This window comes from Brassica napus, chromosome C8 (assembly GCF_020379485.1).
Source record: "Brassica napus cultivar Da-Ae chromosome C8, Da-Ae, whole genome shotgun sequence".
Classification (NCBI taxonomy): Eukaryota; Viridiplantae; Streptophyta; class Magnoliopsida; order Brassicales; family Brassicaceae; genus Brassica; species Brassica napus.
This window is the reverse complement of record NC_063451.1, coordinates 2515071-2530190: the sequence shown is the minus strand read 5'-3', so window position 1 is coordinate 2530190 and position 15120 is coordinate 2515071. Positions and strand designations below refer to the sequence as shown.

Genomic DNA, 15120 nt, shown 5'->3' with positions numbered 1-15120 from the left:
CGTTCAAACTGAGGGAGGATAAAAGAATGGATATTCCAATATCCTTATTCTGTTGTACTTAGTCAATCTAGTTACTATATTCAGTAACAACTTCATGTATATATATTACTTGTACGTGAACCGAATGAGATCAACAAATCATATCTAAACTTTCAGTAACAAGTAACATTGATATCGTGCACACGTGACCCTTTTTTTTTCTTTTGAACAACAGTGCGCACGTGACTCTATTCCCTTTGATTATGGCTTTAACGGTTCCTCGTAACAGAGCTAACTAGGTCAGCACCAGTAGCTGTAACGCGCTCGTATCAATCACTGTTGGAACCATGCATACAACAAAAGCATATATTGCATGTGCGAATTTAATTTTCTTTAAATAAATCCATCTGGTCAGAGAACCAAAACAAATAGCGCGTGGATTTAAACGTGAGACCCACCATGACATCCTTTTGTATTACAAAAATGGGATTAAACGGTGAGTAATTGGCCGTCGTCGTCCATATATCAAAATATTAATCCAAGAAGTGACATTAATCAATCACCCAAAATCCATATCTCCATCATTCGCTCGCCACGTCAGATCGACGGTGCCGGTTTCGAACCGCCGGTAGATGACAGTATTAAACTAAAAAGTTGACCATTCTACCTGGTTCGCTCTCTTCAACTCAAAAAGAAGCATTTATCATGACGTGGGTTGTTCTGATTGGACGCGTACTCTAATGTACCATGGACCTTGCCGCAGATAAGCATTTGACGCTTTCTCTCTTAAAAATCTTCTGACGAAGAAGCTTTCTCTGTTTGTCATCACTAGCTCTCCTTTTCCTTCATTCCCCTATAATTTTTTTTTTCCTTTTTCATTTTATATTAATCTTCTCTCGATCTTCCGTGTTGGATTTGTCGTCTAAAGTTTCCGACTTTCCGACGAGGAAGAGAGGACAAAGAGGAGTGAAGAAGAAGAAGAAGATCAAAGCAACAAAGCGAATTGCTCTCTCTCCTCTCTCTCGATTCCCCGATGGGTTGTTTCGGAAGCAGTAAGAAATCGAGCAAACGATCGGAGAAGAATCGCAAGGATACTGTGAAAATCAGGAAGACCCTCGGTGGTACAAGCGATAAGAGAGACGATCAGACTCAGCCCTGTTCAGGTACTAACAGAGTGTGATTTCGATTGCATGTGTACTAACTGATTCTGGGTTTTAGGTTCTGTGTTCCTCTTAGAGGAGACAGAGGTCAAAGTTTTGATTTTTATTATTCGAATCTTCAATTGATTTTGGTAAAGTTATACTCTTTAAATGTGTTTTGTAGATTCCACAAAAGTCAGTCCATATCGAGATGTAAACAAGGAAGGTGTTGTTGTTAAGGAGGAGGATCAGTTAGCTCTCGACGTGAAGGGTTTGAATTTAGACGATCAACCCACAGGGAAGAAAGCGCAGACCTTTACATTCGAAGAGCTTAAGGTCGCTACAGGGAACTTTAGGTCTGATTGTTTTCTTGGTGAAGGAGGTTTCGGTAAAGTTTTCAAGGGAACTTTAGAGAAACTTGATCAGGTAGTGTGATAAAGTGTGTTAAAAAGTCTTATCTTTCTTGTTCAAGTTGGTGAAAAATTATTTGTGGATTAGGTTGTTGCAATCAAGCAACTTGACCGTAACGGTGCTCAAGGAATCAGGGAGTTCGCGGTTGAGGTGTTGACGCTAAGTCTCGCTGACCATCCTAATCTCGTGAAGCTTATTGGGTTTTGCGCTGAGGGTGATCAGAGACTGTTGGTCTACGAGTACATGCCGCTAGGATCCCTCGAAGATCATCTACATGGTATGTTCCAAGCTCAACTTTTGTTTTGTTCCTAGCCTGTCCTTTACCTTTGTGTTGTTTCTTAATGTTTGCAGATCTCCCATATGGTAAAAAGCCACTAGATTGGAACACTCGGATGAAGATAGCAGCTGGTGCAGCAAGGGGACTAGAGTATCTGCACGATAGAATGAAACCTCCCGTGATCTACCGTGATCTCAAATGCTCGAACATCTTGCTTGGTGAAGATTATCAACCAAAGCTATCAGACTTTGGGTTGGCTAAAGTTGGACCGAGCGGGGACAACACCCACGTCTCCACAAGGGTTATGGGAACTTATGGATACTGTGCTCCTGACTATGCTATGACGGGTCAGCTCACGTTTAAATCCGATATATACAGTTTTGGAGTAGTCCTTCTGGAGCTTATCACCGGGAGGAAAGCGATTGATAGTACAAAAGAGCGTAAAGATCAAAACTTGGTCGGATGGGTATGTTCTTCTGTCTCTCTTAATGATTGCTGCTGAGACAACAACACTCATTTTATTCTTTTTTTTTACAGGCACGACCGTTGTTCAAAGACAGGAGGAACTTCCCGAAAATGGTTGACCCATTTCTTCAGGGACAGTACCCTGTTAGAGGACTGTACCAAGCGCTTGCAATTGCAGCAATGTGCGTTCAAGAGCAGCCGAACATGAGGCCTGTTGTATCCGATGTAGTGTTGGCTCTCAACTTTTTAGCAGCTTCTAAATATGATCCGAATAGTCCTAGCAGCAGCAGCAGGAGGAGGAACGCTTCTTTACACAGAGATAGAGATGATGAAGAGAAAAGACCAGACCTACTCAAGGAAACAGAATCCGAAGTGTCTTCATAGGGAAGAGAGTGGTAAAATAAATCAATTCTAGTTTTTTTTTTTGGCTTGGATATATATATGAAACCAGATCAGTCGCATTTTTAACATCTATGCGTGGATGTACATCTTGACTCGGACTCTGTTGTATGTAGCATGCTTCTTTTTCTGTAACAAACCATTTTGTTTTGGGACATATAATACATATAATTAAAAATAAACATCTTTGTATATTCATATATATATATATATCTATTTTCAGATTACACCATGATGATGGTCCTGATTCTCTGAGATGACAAGAAATAGCATACCTTCTCAAGGAAACAGAATCTGAAGGGTCTCACTAGAAGAAAAGTGGTAAAAAAAAATCAAATCTATTTTTTTTTTTTTGCCTCACCAAGAAAATGGGTGGATGTAGAACAACAACAAACCATTTTGTGGATGTAGAACAACAACAACCATTTTGTTTGGAGACATATTAAAAAAACAGACATTTTTGTATATATAAATATACATCCAATGTTCTGATTAAACCATGATGATGGTGTTGATGATGATCAGTGCCGGCTCAGTTTTGATGGTCCAAAATTTTTTAAAATGTTTTTTGAAGAAAATGTTAACATTTTTAAAGACCAAAAATAAATATACATATATTCTAAATATATTTTTATTTTACATGTTTTCATATCTAAATTCAATAACATTCTATACAACAGACTTTTTTTAAAAAAAAAATATGCAAAAAAAATGTGTTTTTTTTTTATTATAAAAGGCCCCCTGCTATAAACCATGAGCCGGCTCTGATGATGATGCAACTTACTTGGCATCATCACGTGATGCAAAGCCGTTAAAGAAGAAACCGTTGTATAACGAACCTTATCGGCGAAAAGGCTTCACAAATCTCTTTCTCTCTGCTTTCGCGTTCCTCTGTTTCCACTAAATAGTGCTGACGATTCCTTGGAAGAAAAGCTTCGAGAACAGACAACAATGGCGGAAAGATCCTTCTCGCAGCTCCCGATCTCTTCATCTCACGGCGGCAGGAGGATGATGAACACCAGGAGAGGAGTTTTTCCGGTGTCGGAGTACTGGATCCACGCGATTCCGGTCATCATCTTCCTCTGTTTCTTCACGCTCTGGTTCTTCTCCCACTCAGGTTAGTTCCTTGGATTCATCAAATCTTTCTCGAGAAAGTTGATCTGATGGTGCTTTTTTCGTAGTGAGCTTGGACGAGGGCAGTGGTGAGATCATGTCAGTGCGTCTTCTCGAGAAATCAATGGCCGTGAGAAACGAGTCTCATGTGAGCTTGGCGGTTCTTGCTTCCTCCGCCGTCTCACCAGCGACTTCTAACCAGACTCTGACTATTCATCACAACGTTACGCAACCGCACAGTGCGACTGACAAGGCTGAGATTCGTAAACGGGAAGAGGTAAAGGCGAAAGGGAAGAAGAAGAAAGGAGGTAGAAAAGAGAAGATGGAGAAAGATATCAACAAGTCCAAATCGGTGAAGAAAGCAAAGAAGTCACTCGCCGGCTAAGTGCTAACAGTCTTGGAGAAAAGCTCTTCACGGTGAGACTTTTTCACTGAGTACTTCCATGAACGATCAAAGGCAGTGAAATTCTTTTTAGGAATTGCGTTTTTTCTTTGTATAGCTATGATCGTGCTGTTGTTGCTGTTGAGATTCTTGAGTTTGTGCTGATACTCTTGTTGTAGTTTGAGCTTTCCTTTTTTTTTAAGTCAAAGTTTTTGTGAGAGCATGTCCAAAAGAAACTCCAAATATAGAGTTTTTTTGCTCTTCAAAAAGAAACTTCAAAACTTCAAATTTTGAAGAGTGAAACTCCAAATATAGAGTTTTCACTTTTCAAAACTTCAAATTTGAAGTTTCATCTTTTTATTTGCATTTTGGTCCTTACAATTATACATCATATTTATAATTCTTAAATATTTTTTTGTTTATTGTTTTAATCCTTCAAACTTTTATATCTCATAAATATTCAAATTTGTTTTATAAATTTAAGTTTTACACATGAAATTAAATAAAAATTTTAAAACAAGATTTATAATATTTTAAAACTATAATTAAACAACAAGAATATTACAAAAAACCATAATAAAAACTTATTAAAAAGACACATGAAGACATAATTAAATCAGAGTGAGAGTTTTTGTTAAATCACTTGTTAAAATGAACTTATCGAAAATCTTGCTGCAATTACTAAAATATATGTTTAACACACATTCACCGCTTTCACATTAAGCTAAATCTCAAGACTTTCAAAATCAAAACCCTGGTTCAACATTTCCTGTGTACAGACCAGGCCCATTACGGGCCCAATAAGGTCAGGTTAACGCTCTCTCTCCACTTGCAAAAATTGAGAACTCCACGTCATCGATCCGTGTATCACCTCAACGAAGTAAGAACCGTCGGATAAAATAATCAACGGTTGAAACGAAAAGCACGCGGATCGTCTCTGATTATATATAAAAAACATTCACCGGTTGTGTAACATCGTCAAATCTCCGTCTCCAATCAATTAACATGTATCGTCTTCTTCTTCAAGTCGATTGAATTTTCAATATCAAATGTTAAATCTACGGTTTCTGATTTTTTTTTTCTTTTAATTTCTTCAGATCTACATAAGCTTGTGAAGAGAGATGTCAGGAAGAGGAAAGGGAGGAAAGGGATTGGGAAAAGGAGGAGCGAAGAGGCACAGGAAGGTTCTCAGGGATAACATCCAAGGCATCACCAAGCCTGCGATTCGTCGTCTTGCTCGCAGAGGTGGAGTGAAGCGTATTAGCGGTCTGATCTACGAGGAGACCAGAGGAGTCCTCAAGATCTTCCTCGAGAATGTCATCCGCGACGCCGTGACTTACACCGAGCACGCTAGGAGGAAGACGGTTACTGCTATGGATGTGGTGTATGCTTTGAAGAGGCAGGGACGCACTCTCTACGGGTTCGGCGGTTAAATCAACGATGTGTTGTGGAAGAGGGGATTAGTAGTGTTCTCTGTCTTGTACTTGTAGCTAAAATCTTAGCAATGTTATGTTAACGAGATTTGAGAATAAACAATATTATGTCTTTGGTTCTCTTAGTTTGATATGTGAATCCAAGCTCAAGTTTAACTTTCATACTTTGTTCATGTCAATGTCTAACTCTCAAGAACAACAAGACAATCGTAAATAAACTTCGAGCTACTCATTCTTTGTAACAGCAAACCCTCTCTCCCGTGCAGAGTCTTTGACTTAGTCTTGTTAGCGTTCCACGTGCACATCACATGACTTATCTTGAATAGAATGCAGGACATATCACAAACCTATCGTTATCAACCAAAAAGCTATTCATAAGGCGTTTATGAGTTCGTTTTTTTTAAGTGTCTTTTGATAATACATTTGACTTTGAAAGCGTTGCATAGGATACCTCTCATGGAGCCAAGGTGTTGGGTGATGTAAGTATACAATCTTGTACCTCCAAGTAACGTATGAGTTGTTTATGATCTGAGTTCCATACCAAAAATCAAATCACCCAGCCAGCGGCGGAAAGGATGGGGCAGTTGCGCACCATGGTTTTTAAAATTTCAGTGTATTTTTTCAAATTTTTGACAAATGTCCATTTTGACATTGTTGATAAATTATATGTATGCTCCGAATCAAAGTATCTTCTGGATCCGCTGCAAGCTATTCCAAAGAACAGTCAAATTGTGTTCTACTAGTAAAAAAACACAACTATGATTTGATGATGAGGTTGAAATATTTATCTTTGCATTTCGGGCCATGTCCAAGAGCCCATTCCGTTCATTTCAATAAGCTTTTCCTAAGTGTAGCTAAGGGAATATTTGGGCTCTGAATATTTGCTTTAGGAAAGCAATAATATTGCAACAAAGATGGGCTTTGCCACGTCGACCAAATGGGATTAGGCTCTGCCATGCCAACACGTGGGGAGATATTATTGGTTAAATAAAAAAGAAGGTTGCTTTTCAAATTGGAAGGAAAAAATAGTCTTGAGAAAAAAGATTATCTTCCTAATTTGCTAAGTTGGATTTGAATGACAAAATACATATATGGAAGTATACATCGGCTATATGTGGAACATAATCTATCATATCTTAGAAATGACATTTACAAAGGGAGAAGTCTCAACATGAGTACAAAAATGCAATGTAAAGTATATAAAAATAAAATATCACACATATTATTGAAAATGGAAGATTAATATTTTCTCAAATTTTGTTAAATATGTATGTTGACTAAGTGGACTCTAAAATAACATTACCATATAGAGACAACAAAAATCAGTTTAAATTGCTCGCATGGCTTCCAGTTTCGGCTGGTCCGAAAGGAAGGTTTTGTCTTGTCCGATTATTCTCTACCTTCTGGATTAAGGTTTTCTTTCATCCTCTCTATGCACATATTACAGAACATGTTATATTCGTTATTACAAATCTTAATGCTCTCTAGTGGGTTTGTTCTTTTCCGATGATGGAATGGTTGATCTTTCTATAGAATCGTTAATTAATATGATTGTTCAGTTCATGAAGAGGTTTTGATTGGGGTTGATCATGTATGCATTCAGTTTTTACTGTTTATATAGTTCTGTGTTTTGAGTAGGGTTGAAATGTATTGGCTTCTGATCATTCAGTTCTACTGTTTTATGGTTCATGTCATTAAGAATGTTCAATCCATGAATGGGGGTTTTGACTAGGGTTGAAATGTATGGATTCAGATGTATTCAATTTTTTTATGGTTAATTGTGTTCATGTCATTAAGAATGTTCAATCCATGAAGGTGCTATGATTACGGCTTCAGATGCATTAATGTCTACCGTTAATATGGTTGATGTCATTTAGAATGTTAATTAAATCCTTAAGTTTGAAATGTATGGCTTCAGTTGCATTCAATTTCTACCGTTTATTTGCTTCATGTCATTAAGAATGTTAAATCCATGAAGGGGGTTTGATTAGGGTTGACATGTATGGGCTTCAGCTGCACTCAACTTCTACTGTTTATAGTTTTGTGTTTTTTGATCCATCTGCTTACGTTCTTTTCTTCCTTCGTTTCAGGTCAATCAACCATTTGCAAAATGTCAAGTTCTTCTAATGTACGTACTGCCTCTTAATCATTCCTCGTATCTCTATATAAGTTTCAGAATTGTCAATGTATATTTCTACAGTTTATACTCTTTGTCATATTCTTCTGACTAGTGTCTTAACTCATCAATGATATTCTCAGTCGACGTCATCACTCACCGGTTCTACTTCGAGTGCACCAGACGGTTCAGGGAGAACGTTCACTCCTTTCTTTCCTCAGTTTGGGTCGATGTCTCCTGTTTTAAACCCTGATGGTGAGTAGATTTTTTTCTCTTTTTTTGAAAAGCTCATATTCTGAACTTATGCATTTTGGTTGTTTTCTTTGTTGTATAGGAACTCTTAAGGGCGTTTATGATGTTGAAGACCACTCTTTTATTCCCACCTCGAAGGCTACCCGTGGTGGACCGAGAAACTCAGGTCTAACCGGTGTTCCTTATGCTAGATTCTATAATAGGTTTGGTGACTATATTCTTCTCACCATTGGTTATTTTTTCTTACTGTGCCAGTTTTGGGAGCTCCAACTTTGGTAAATGCCACCAGCTCTCGAGCACCACCACCACCGAGTTCCATGGGGAATACGGCTGGTGGAGGCTCAATGAGCAGGGCCTTGATCTCTGATGGAGGAAGTATACTGAGCTCTACGGGGAGTATGGGTGGTGGAGACTCAATGAGCAGGGCTTTGATCTCTGATGGAGGAAGTATACTGAGCTCTACGGGGAGTATGGGTGGTGGAGGCTCAATGAGCAGGGCTTTGATCTCTGATGGAGGAAGTATACTGAGCTCCACGGGGAGTATGGGTGGTGGAGGCTCAATGAGCAGGGGATTGATCTCTGATGGAGGAAGTATACTGAGCTCTACGGGGAGTATGGGTGGTGGAGGCTCAATGAGCAGGGCTTTGATCTCTGATGGAGGAAGTATACTGAGCTCCACGGGGAGTATGGGTGGTGGAGGCTCAATGAGCAGGGGATTGATCTCTGATGGAGGAAGTATACTGAGCTCTACGGGGAGTATGGGTGGTGGAGGCTTAATGAGCAGGGCTTTGTTCTCTGATGGAGGAAGTATCATGAGCTCTATGGGGAGTATGGATGGAAGTACTGAACATTATAGATCAATGATGATTGGGCTCCAAGGTACTTCATGACTTGAATCATTTTCTGTTGTTTGTTTAGATTCATCATATGTGCCTTTGTATGCATTGTAGGATCCCCACAGGTTTATTCTATGCCTGGAAGCGCCTACCCTACTGCTGCTGGGGGACATTCCCAAACTTATGTTCAAGCAATGAACAGCCTAAGCTCTATGAGCTTAATGAACTCCATCTACACCACAAGTAATAAAAATATATAAACCCTTTTTGATTCTCTCTTCTTTTCTTTTTTTTTTTAATTAGTTTGAATCAAATATTAACTTCCACTATTTTTTGGCATAATATTTAGAGAGTGTTTTTGTGATGAGCATATCCCTACTGAATTATTACTCATCATCTTCATGATCCTGTGTGATGCCACTACCCCTCATAATGTTCATACTTTTTTAAAATTTTCTGACATGTTCAAGATGGCTGCATCCGGTTTATTTGTTGTTCTTATAAAGAGATAACCGATTAAAAAGATTAATTTGTTGTATACAGCTGATTATCAAATGGATTTGCATCAGCAAGAATTAATGATGCAATCTCAACAGTCATCTGTGAGTTTTTTAGCTTTGTCAATAAAATGTCACTGGATTTGCTTTCCTTACATTGAAGGTTAATTTATCCTCTATAATGTGGCTACTTGTAGATGGGAAGGCATGGTGGGTTTTACTTTGGTGATGCGTCTATGCCAACATATCCTCTACAACTACCAAGTGCTCAAGCTGTGAGCCGTAGTGGTGTTATCTCCTCTCAGGTGTGATTATATTCTAATGTTTTTTTTTTTGAAAGCAGACTGGAATCATTTGAAGTTCTTACTTAATTGAATCAAACGTTCTTGTTCTTTCTATTGGTTTCAGACTGGTGGACCTCCGACTATTGGATCAAGATCTGTGAATGCTGCAACGGGTTATGACCAGCCCCTCCAGCACCATCAGAACACGTCCCAGTTTGGCGGGCAGAAGCTACCAGCGATCGGCCAGCCCATCAGAGACGTGGGATCACAACCAACGCACGCGACGACACAGTCCACTCCTGACCCTTTTGGCATGCTAGGTTTGGTTAATGTGATAAACCAGACCAACCCTGACGTGACTACTTTGGCACTTGGGATTGACTTGCAGGCAATGGGGTTAGATATGACCTCCAAAGAAAATCTTTTCAAGACTTTCGCCTCGCCTTGGGCTAATGAACCCCTTAAAGAGGATCAAGATCACTTCGATCTACCGCAGTGTTACAACGCAATACAACTACCACCTCCAAATGTAAGTCACTCTAGCTACTCTCTCATAAGTAACATCATTCACGTATCATTTAGTATTTATAATAATTTTCATTTTTTTTTGTGTGGATGCAGCAAGAGATGTTTAGAAGGTTTGCCATGAAGACATTGTTTTACATATTTTATAGGTACATATATCTTTTGGAACTGTGTTGTTACTTGTTGATGCCCTCACTTGTCATAAGAACCATAACGATTTTTTTTTTCTTCTCATGCAGCATGCCGAAAGATGAGGCGCAGCTATACGCAGCTAATGAACTGTAATGCCCTTTTTCTTCTCCATGATATTAATATGGGATTGTTATTCAGTAAAGGATAAAGCTGCCTAACTTTTTTTTTTGTTCTTTTGCAGTAACAACAGGTACTGGTTCTACCACAAAGAACACAAGTGTTGGTTCAAACGAATTGGGAAACCTCTCCTGCAAACAAATGCTTATGAAAGAGGAACATATGACTGTTTCGATCCAGACAAATTTGAGACCGTTCAAAAGGTGAGTACACCACATTCAAGTTCTTCTGCTCATTGATTTTAGTCTTAGTTTTTTTTTCATTTGGCCTCTAATGAAACCCTTAAAACCATGTCGTTGCAGGAAAATATTGTTATTTATTATGAGATGCTGGAAAGGAGGCCGTCTCTACCTCAACACCGAGTGTAAATGACTGTTATTAAGTATCTATGATGTAAAGTTCCATCTGTTAGGAATGTTCATAGATCAAGAACCAGTTTCAGTATGTAAACTTTTCCAAACTTTGCTTTTTGTTTTTGAATATTTGTAGCTGAAACTTCTTTAAGCTATATATTGAATAACTGCATATCTGTTTCCCATTAGCTTCTTTTGGTTCATTTATCATCTTTTTTTTTTTTTTTTTTGAAACACATTCATTCATTGCAATTAAAAGTCTAGCCAGAGTTGATTGCGGCTATTAATACAAATTCAGAAGATAACTTCTTCTTTGCCAAATCATCTGCCTCCCTATTATTCTCACGAGAGATCCAGGAGAATGAGATGAAATCAAAAGAAAAGCTAGCGGACTTGATATCCGCTACAATACCGTAAAGTTCTGCAAAAGACTGATCAGAGGTCAACGCCTTGATAAGTTGGGCACAGTCAGATTCACACCTGAGCCTCGGGAGACCAAGGTCACGACATCTCAGAATGGCTTCTCTTAGCGCTAGTCCCTCAGCTACAAGAGGAGATCCCACATACCTGGCAGGCTCCGAGTAAGACGAACTTCTGTTCCGTGATCTAATGATCCATCCAAGCCCTGCAACTTTGTTAGCTTCATTCCAAGCTGCATCCGATCTTACTCTCACAGAGTCTTCTTGGGGTGTCACTCTTGGCTTCAGTAGAATCTTCTTCGTTGAGGCCAGCTCTTGACTTTGGTTCCATTCCCGGGCAGCAGCAATAGCCACCGAGATAATGTCCCTGACTGAGAAGCCTTTGTCATTAAACAGCAGGCTATTTCTTGCCTTCCATAGTTGCCAGAGAATCCATGGAGCTAGCGATCCCGCTGCGAGTCCTGTTGGTGGGAGGGCTTGGCGAGCCATCAGGTGGTTCCATTCACTCCGCAATTCTGCTGTTCCACTGTAATCGATGCTTGGCCATACCGGAACCAAGTTCCATACCTGCTTGGCGAAGGAGCAATGCAGGAACAGATGGTCAATAGTTTCCGGTAGTCCACAGATTTTACATCTGCCATCTACATTGATCTGTCTTGCTCTTAAAATCTCGCCAACTGGCAAGGCTCTGTGAAAAATCTTCCAGATGAAAATCTTGTTTTTTGGGGCAGTGTGGAGGTTCCAAACACTTTTTCTCCAGTTGAAATCCAAGATTCCTTGTGGGATTTGAGTAAGATCGGTGTGTTTTGGTATTGCAACAGCGTATCCAGTCTTTGTGGTGTATTCACCTGTCACAGAATGCACCCACATTAGCTTGTCCGGAGCTCCCGTCCAACTTGGTTTTAGCATTCTAATCTTGTGTTCCTCAAAGGGGAGAATTTGTCTGATCAGCTCTAGGTTCCACTCGTTCTTCTCAGGTAAGAATAGCTCTGCCACTGTGATGTTAACGAGGGCTTCAGGGGCAGGTCCTATGGGTCTCTCTTGGGCTGTAAGGCTGAGCCACGGAGATTCCCATATATTCAAGCTTTCACCATTGCCCACAGCCCAACCAGAATTCTCAGCAATTAAGTCACGTCCTACCATGATACCTCTCCAGCCATGGGAGCAAGAACTACTAACTGTGCAAGTAAGAAAATCTCCATTTGGGTAATATTTTTCAAGCAAGGTTCTGCCTAACAGGTTAGTCGGGTTGCGCACAAGTCTCCAACTGAGCTTTGTGAGGAAAGCATCGTTGATACTCTGAATATCACGAAAGTCCAATCCTCCTTGATCTTTCGGCATGGTCATCTTCGTCCATGAAATCCATGCCATCTTGTTTCTACCATCTTTTTTACCCCACCAGAAACCGGTCAAAGTCGATTGAATTCTTTTACATAGCGAAACCGGAAGCTGGAAACACGTCATTGCAAAGGACGGAATCGGAGTGAGAACACTCTTCAGCATCGTCATTTTCCCGGCTGTAGACAGGTATCTATTGGACCAACCCGCTGCCTTCTGTTGAATTCTGTCGATAATAGATGAGAACAGATCGCGTTTCTTCCTTCCAAATAGCTCCGGTAACCCGAGGTACTTACCGGAACCTCCCACCTTTTGAATTCCCAGGGTTTCTTTGACAGTAGACCTCAGCGAGGTAGGTGTCCTCCGCGAGAACGTAACAGCAGACTTCTCGGTGTTGATCGATTGACCAGATGCTTCTTCATATGCTTTTAGAACCCTCAATAGCGCTTCGCTGCTGTCCTTGCTTGCTCTTAAAAAGAACATTGTATCGTCGGCAAAGAGAAGGTGATTTAGTCGAGGACTCCCTCGAGCTATACTGATTCCTTTTAGAGAACCCCCCTCTTGTGCCTTGTTACAGAGACCCGAGAGAACCTCACTACACAAAATGAATATGTATGGTGAGAGTGGGTCTCCTTGGCGGATTCCCCTACTCGGTGTGACTTTTCCTCTAGGCGAGCCGTTGATGAGGAAAGAGTACGTAACTGTGGATACACATTGCATCACTAAGTCCACCCATTTCTCGTGAAAGCCTAGTCTTAACAACACACATTTGATGAAGTCCCATTCCAATCTGTCGTAAGCTTTGCTCATGTCGGTTTTCACGGCCATAGAGCAACGCTTCTCAGCATCTGACGATTTGAGGTAGTGGAGGACCTCATGGGTGATAAGCACATTGTCAGAGATGGCACGCCCCGGTACAAAGGCCGATTGATTCTCGGAGATAATTCCCGATAGCAGGGGCTGGAGCCTTTTTGTCATTATCTTCGAGATAATTTTATAATAGACATTGCATAGTACAATTGGTCTATATTCCGCCACTCTCTGAGGGCTTTGCACTTTCGGTATAAGACGGATGTGCGTCTCATTGATCCTTGCCGGCAACTTGTTTGAGACGAAGAACTCCTGGATTTCCTTGACTATTTCGTCGCCTATACTGTCCCAGTTTGAATGAAAAAAGCCCGCGGAGAATCCGTCCGGTCCGGGAGCTTTGTCGGCGTGAATTGAGAGAGCAGCCTCTTTAATTTCCAAAGCTGTCGGGACCTGGATTAAGGTGACATTCTGATCCTCTGTCACCATAGGTACCAGAGCATAGTTGACTGTGTCCTCTCTCTGTCCCTCCACTGATGAAAAAAGTTTTTGGAAGTACTCCACAATGACCTTGGAAATTTGGTCTTCCTGATACACTGCCACGCCTTCTTCATCCTCAATCACTGAAAACGCGTTCGCTCTCCTTCTGTTCTTGGTCGTAGCGTGAAAGAATCCAGTGTTCCTATCACCTAGACTGAGCCATAGGAGTCGGCTCCTTTGTCGCCAATGTTCTTCTTCCGCCGAATACGCTGCACTCAGGTCGTTTGATATCTTACTAATCAGGTCCGTATCGTTTGATGGGTCTGTCATGGCCTCCTCTAGCTCCCTCTTCTTTTGCTCAATAAGCAGTCTGCTGTTGTAATATCTTCTTTTACTCCAGTCGGTTATAGCTGCTCGGATGAGAGATATTCTGTCATTAACAGACATGTTTCTCGCCTTTTTCCATTCTAGGTTCACCAGAGCTTTGACTTCTGGATTGTCCCTGAGTCTCCTGTCGAACCGAAACAGTCCACGTCTCTTTTTCTTATCAGGTTCGAAGAAGGAAACAATCGGCTTATGGTCTGAGCCTTCATATGTCAAATACTGGGAACGCGCTTTTGGAAACAGCTCCGCCCAGTAGCCGTTAGCTACCGCTCTATCCAGTCTGCACCTCACAAGGTAATCACCTCTCGTCCCTCTCCATGATAAACAATCGCCAGAATGTTGTAGATCATACAAGTCCCCTTCCGAGAAAAAGGTACGCATGTCTACGAATGAGCTATCCGGTCGCTCTGGCCCGCCAACTTTCTCTGCATTATTGGTCAGGTCATTAAAATCCCCGGTAATGAACCAGGGAGCTTCTCGAGATGCATTTAACGCTAGGAGATGTTCCCAGAATAAACGTCGCTTGGGTTTATCCGTGTCAGCGTAAATGAAAGAGGCATAGAAAACTTTTCCTTCGTATTCAATGCAAGTATCTATAAGGTTCGCACATAAGCTTATAACACGAAGCTTTATTTCTTGTGTCCACAAAAGAGCTAACCCCCCTGCTCCATGACCAGTCGGGGGCACCAGATAGATGTTTTCATACTCCAGTTGCTTCGTCTTGTTCAGTACGAAGCTGTCAGGATTTTTGGTTTCCGAGAGAAAGATGATATCCGAGAGAATGGATTTTCTTAACTCTCCTAACCTACGAACTGTCCGGGGATTCCCTAACCCCTGACAGTTCCAACTTGCAATTTTTAAGGACCGAGAAAAGATGGATTTTGAAAATCCATCCTTCTTCTTGCGGCCGCTGGGATCATAT

At 40.7% G+C, this 15120-nt stretch overlaps 5 protein-coding genes across 5 annotated transcripts; 4 read left to right on the top strand and 1 right to left on the bottom strand.

The window, feature by feature from the left end:
• The first annotated feature begins 490 nt into the window (after nt 1–490).
• Nucleotides 491–2864, top strand: LOC106433220 (probable serine/threonine-protein kinase PBL5). Its single transcript, XM_013874072.3, has 5 exons — nt 491–1142; nt 1303–1544; nt 1617–1806; nt 1881–2272; nt 2344–2864. Exons 1-5 carry the CDS (start codon nt 1013–1015, stop codon nt 2653–2655), a joined length of 1266 nt encoding a protein of 421 aa, XP_013729526.1. The 5' UTR covers nt 491–1012; the 3' UTR covers nt 2656–2864.
• Nucleotides 2865–3033: 169 nt separating this feature from the next.
• Nucleotides 3034–4587, top strand: LOC106433221. Its single transcript, XM_013874073.3, has 2 exons — nt 3034–3787; nt 3852–4587. The coding sequence occupies exons 1-2, from the start codon at nt 3622–3624 to the stop codon at nt 4166–4168; spliced, it is 483 nt and encodes a 160-aa protein (XP_013729527.2). The 5' UTR covers nt 3034–3621; the 3' UTR covers nt 4169–4587.
• Nucleotides 4588–5063: 476 nt separating this feature from the next.
• Nucleotides 5064–5710, top strand: LOC106433186 (histone H4). Its single transcript, XM_013874030.3, has 2 exons — nt 5064–5172; nt 5263–5710. Exon 2 carries the CDS (start codon nt 5287–5289, stop codon nt 5596–5598), a length of 312 nt encoding a protein of 103 aa, XP_013729484.1. The 5' UTR covers nt 5064–5172; nt 5263–5286; the 3' UTR covers nt 5599–5710.
• A 1330-nt stretch (nt 5711–7040) lies between these two features.
• Nucleotides 7041–10958, top strand: LOC106433210 (probable NOT transcription complex subunit VIP2). Its single transcript, XM_022708195.2, is given in 13 exon segments — nt 7041–7626; nt 7628–7726; nt 7858–7969; nt 8049–8132; nt 8222–8845; nt 8917–9045; nt 9346–9404; nt 9497–9604; nt 9708–10112; nt 10205–10257; nt 10348–10389; nt 10482–10620; nt 10720–10958. Coding segments are annotated over 13 exon segments (1950 nt in total). The 5' UTR covers nt 7041–7596; the 3' UTR covers nt 10786–10958.
• A 72-nt stretch (nt 10959–11030) lies between these two features.
• On the bottom strand, nt 11031–14579 carry LOC106433196. The gene has a single exon (XM_013874043.1). The coding sequence runs from the start codon at nt 14577–14579 to the stop codon at nt 11031–11033; it is 3549 nt and encodes a 1182-aa protein (XP_013729497.1).
• Nucleotides 14580–15120: the final 541 nt, after the last annotated feature.

Coding starts and splice junctions, on each gene's coding strand:
- LOC106433221 (XM_013874073.3), top strand. CDS start 3,622: ATGGCGGAAAGATCCTTCTCGCAGCTCCCGATCTCTTCATCTCACGGC. Junction 3,788..3,851: donor CTGGTTCTTCTCCCACTCAG/GTTAGTTCCTTG, acceptor CTTTTTTCGTAG/TGAGCTTGGACGAGGGCAGT.
- LOC106433186 (XM_013874030.3), top strand. CDS start 5,287: ATGTCAGGAAGAGGAAAGGGAGGAAAGGGATTGGGAAAAGGAGGAGCG.
- LOC106433220 (XM_013874072.3), top strand. CDS start 1,013: ATGGGTTGTTTCGGAAGCAGTAAGAAATCGAGCAAACGATCGGAGAAG. Junction 1,545..1,616: donor CTTTAGAGAAACTTGATCAG/GTAGTGTGATAA, acceptor TTTGTGGATTAG/GTTGTTGCAATCAAGCAACT. Junction 2,273..2,343: donor ATCAAAACTTGGTCGGATGG/GTATGTTCTTCT, acceptor TTTTTTTTACAG/GCACGACCGTTGTTCAAAGA.
- LOC106433196 (XM_013874043.1), bottom strand. CDS start 14,579: ATGCGTACCTTTTTCTCGGAAGGGGACTTGTATGATCTACAACATTCT.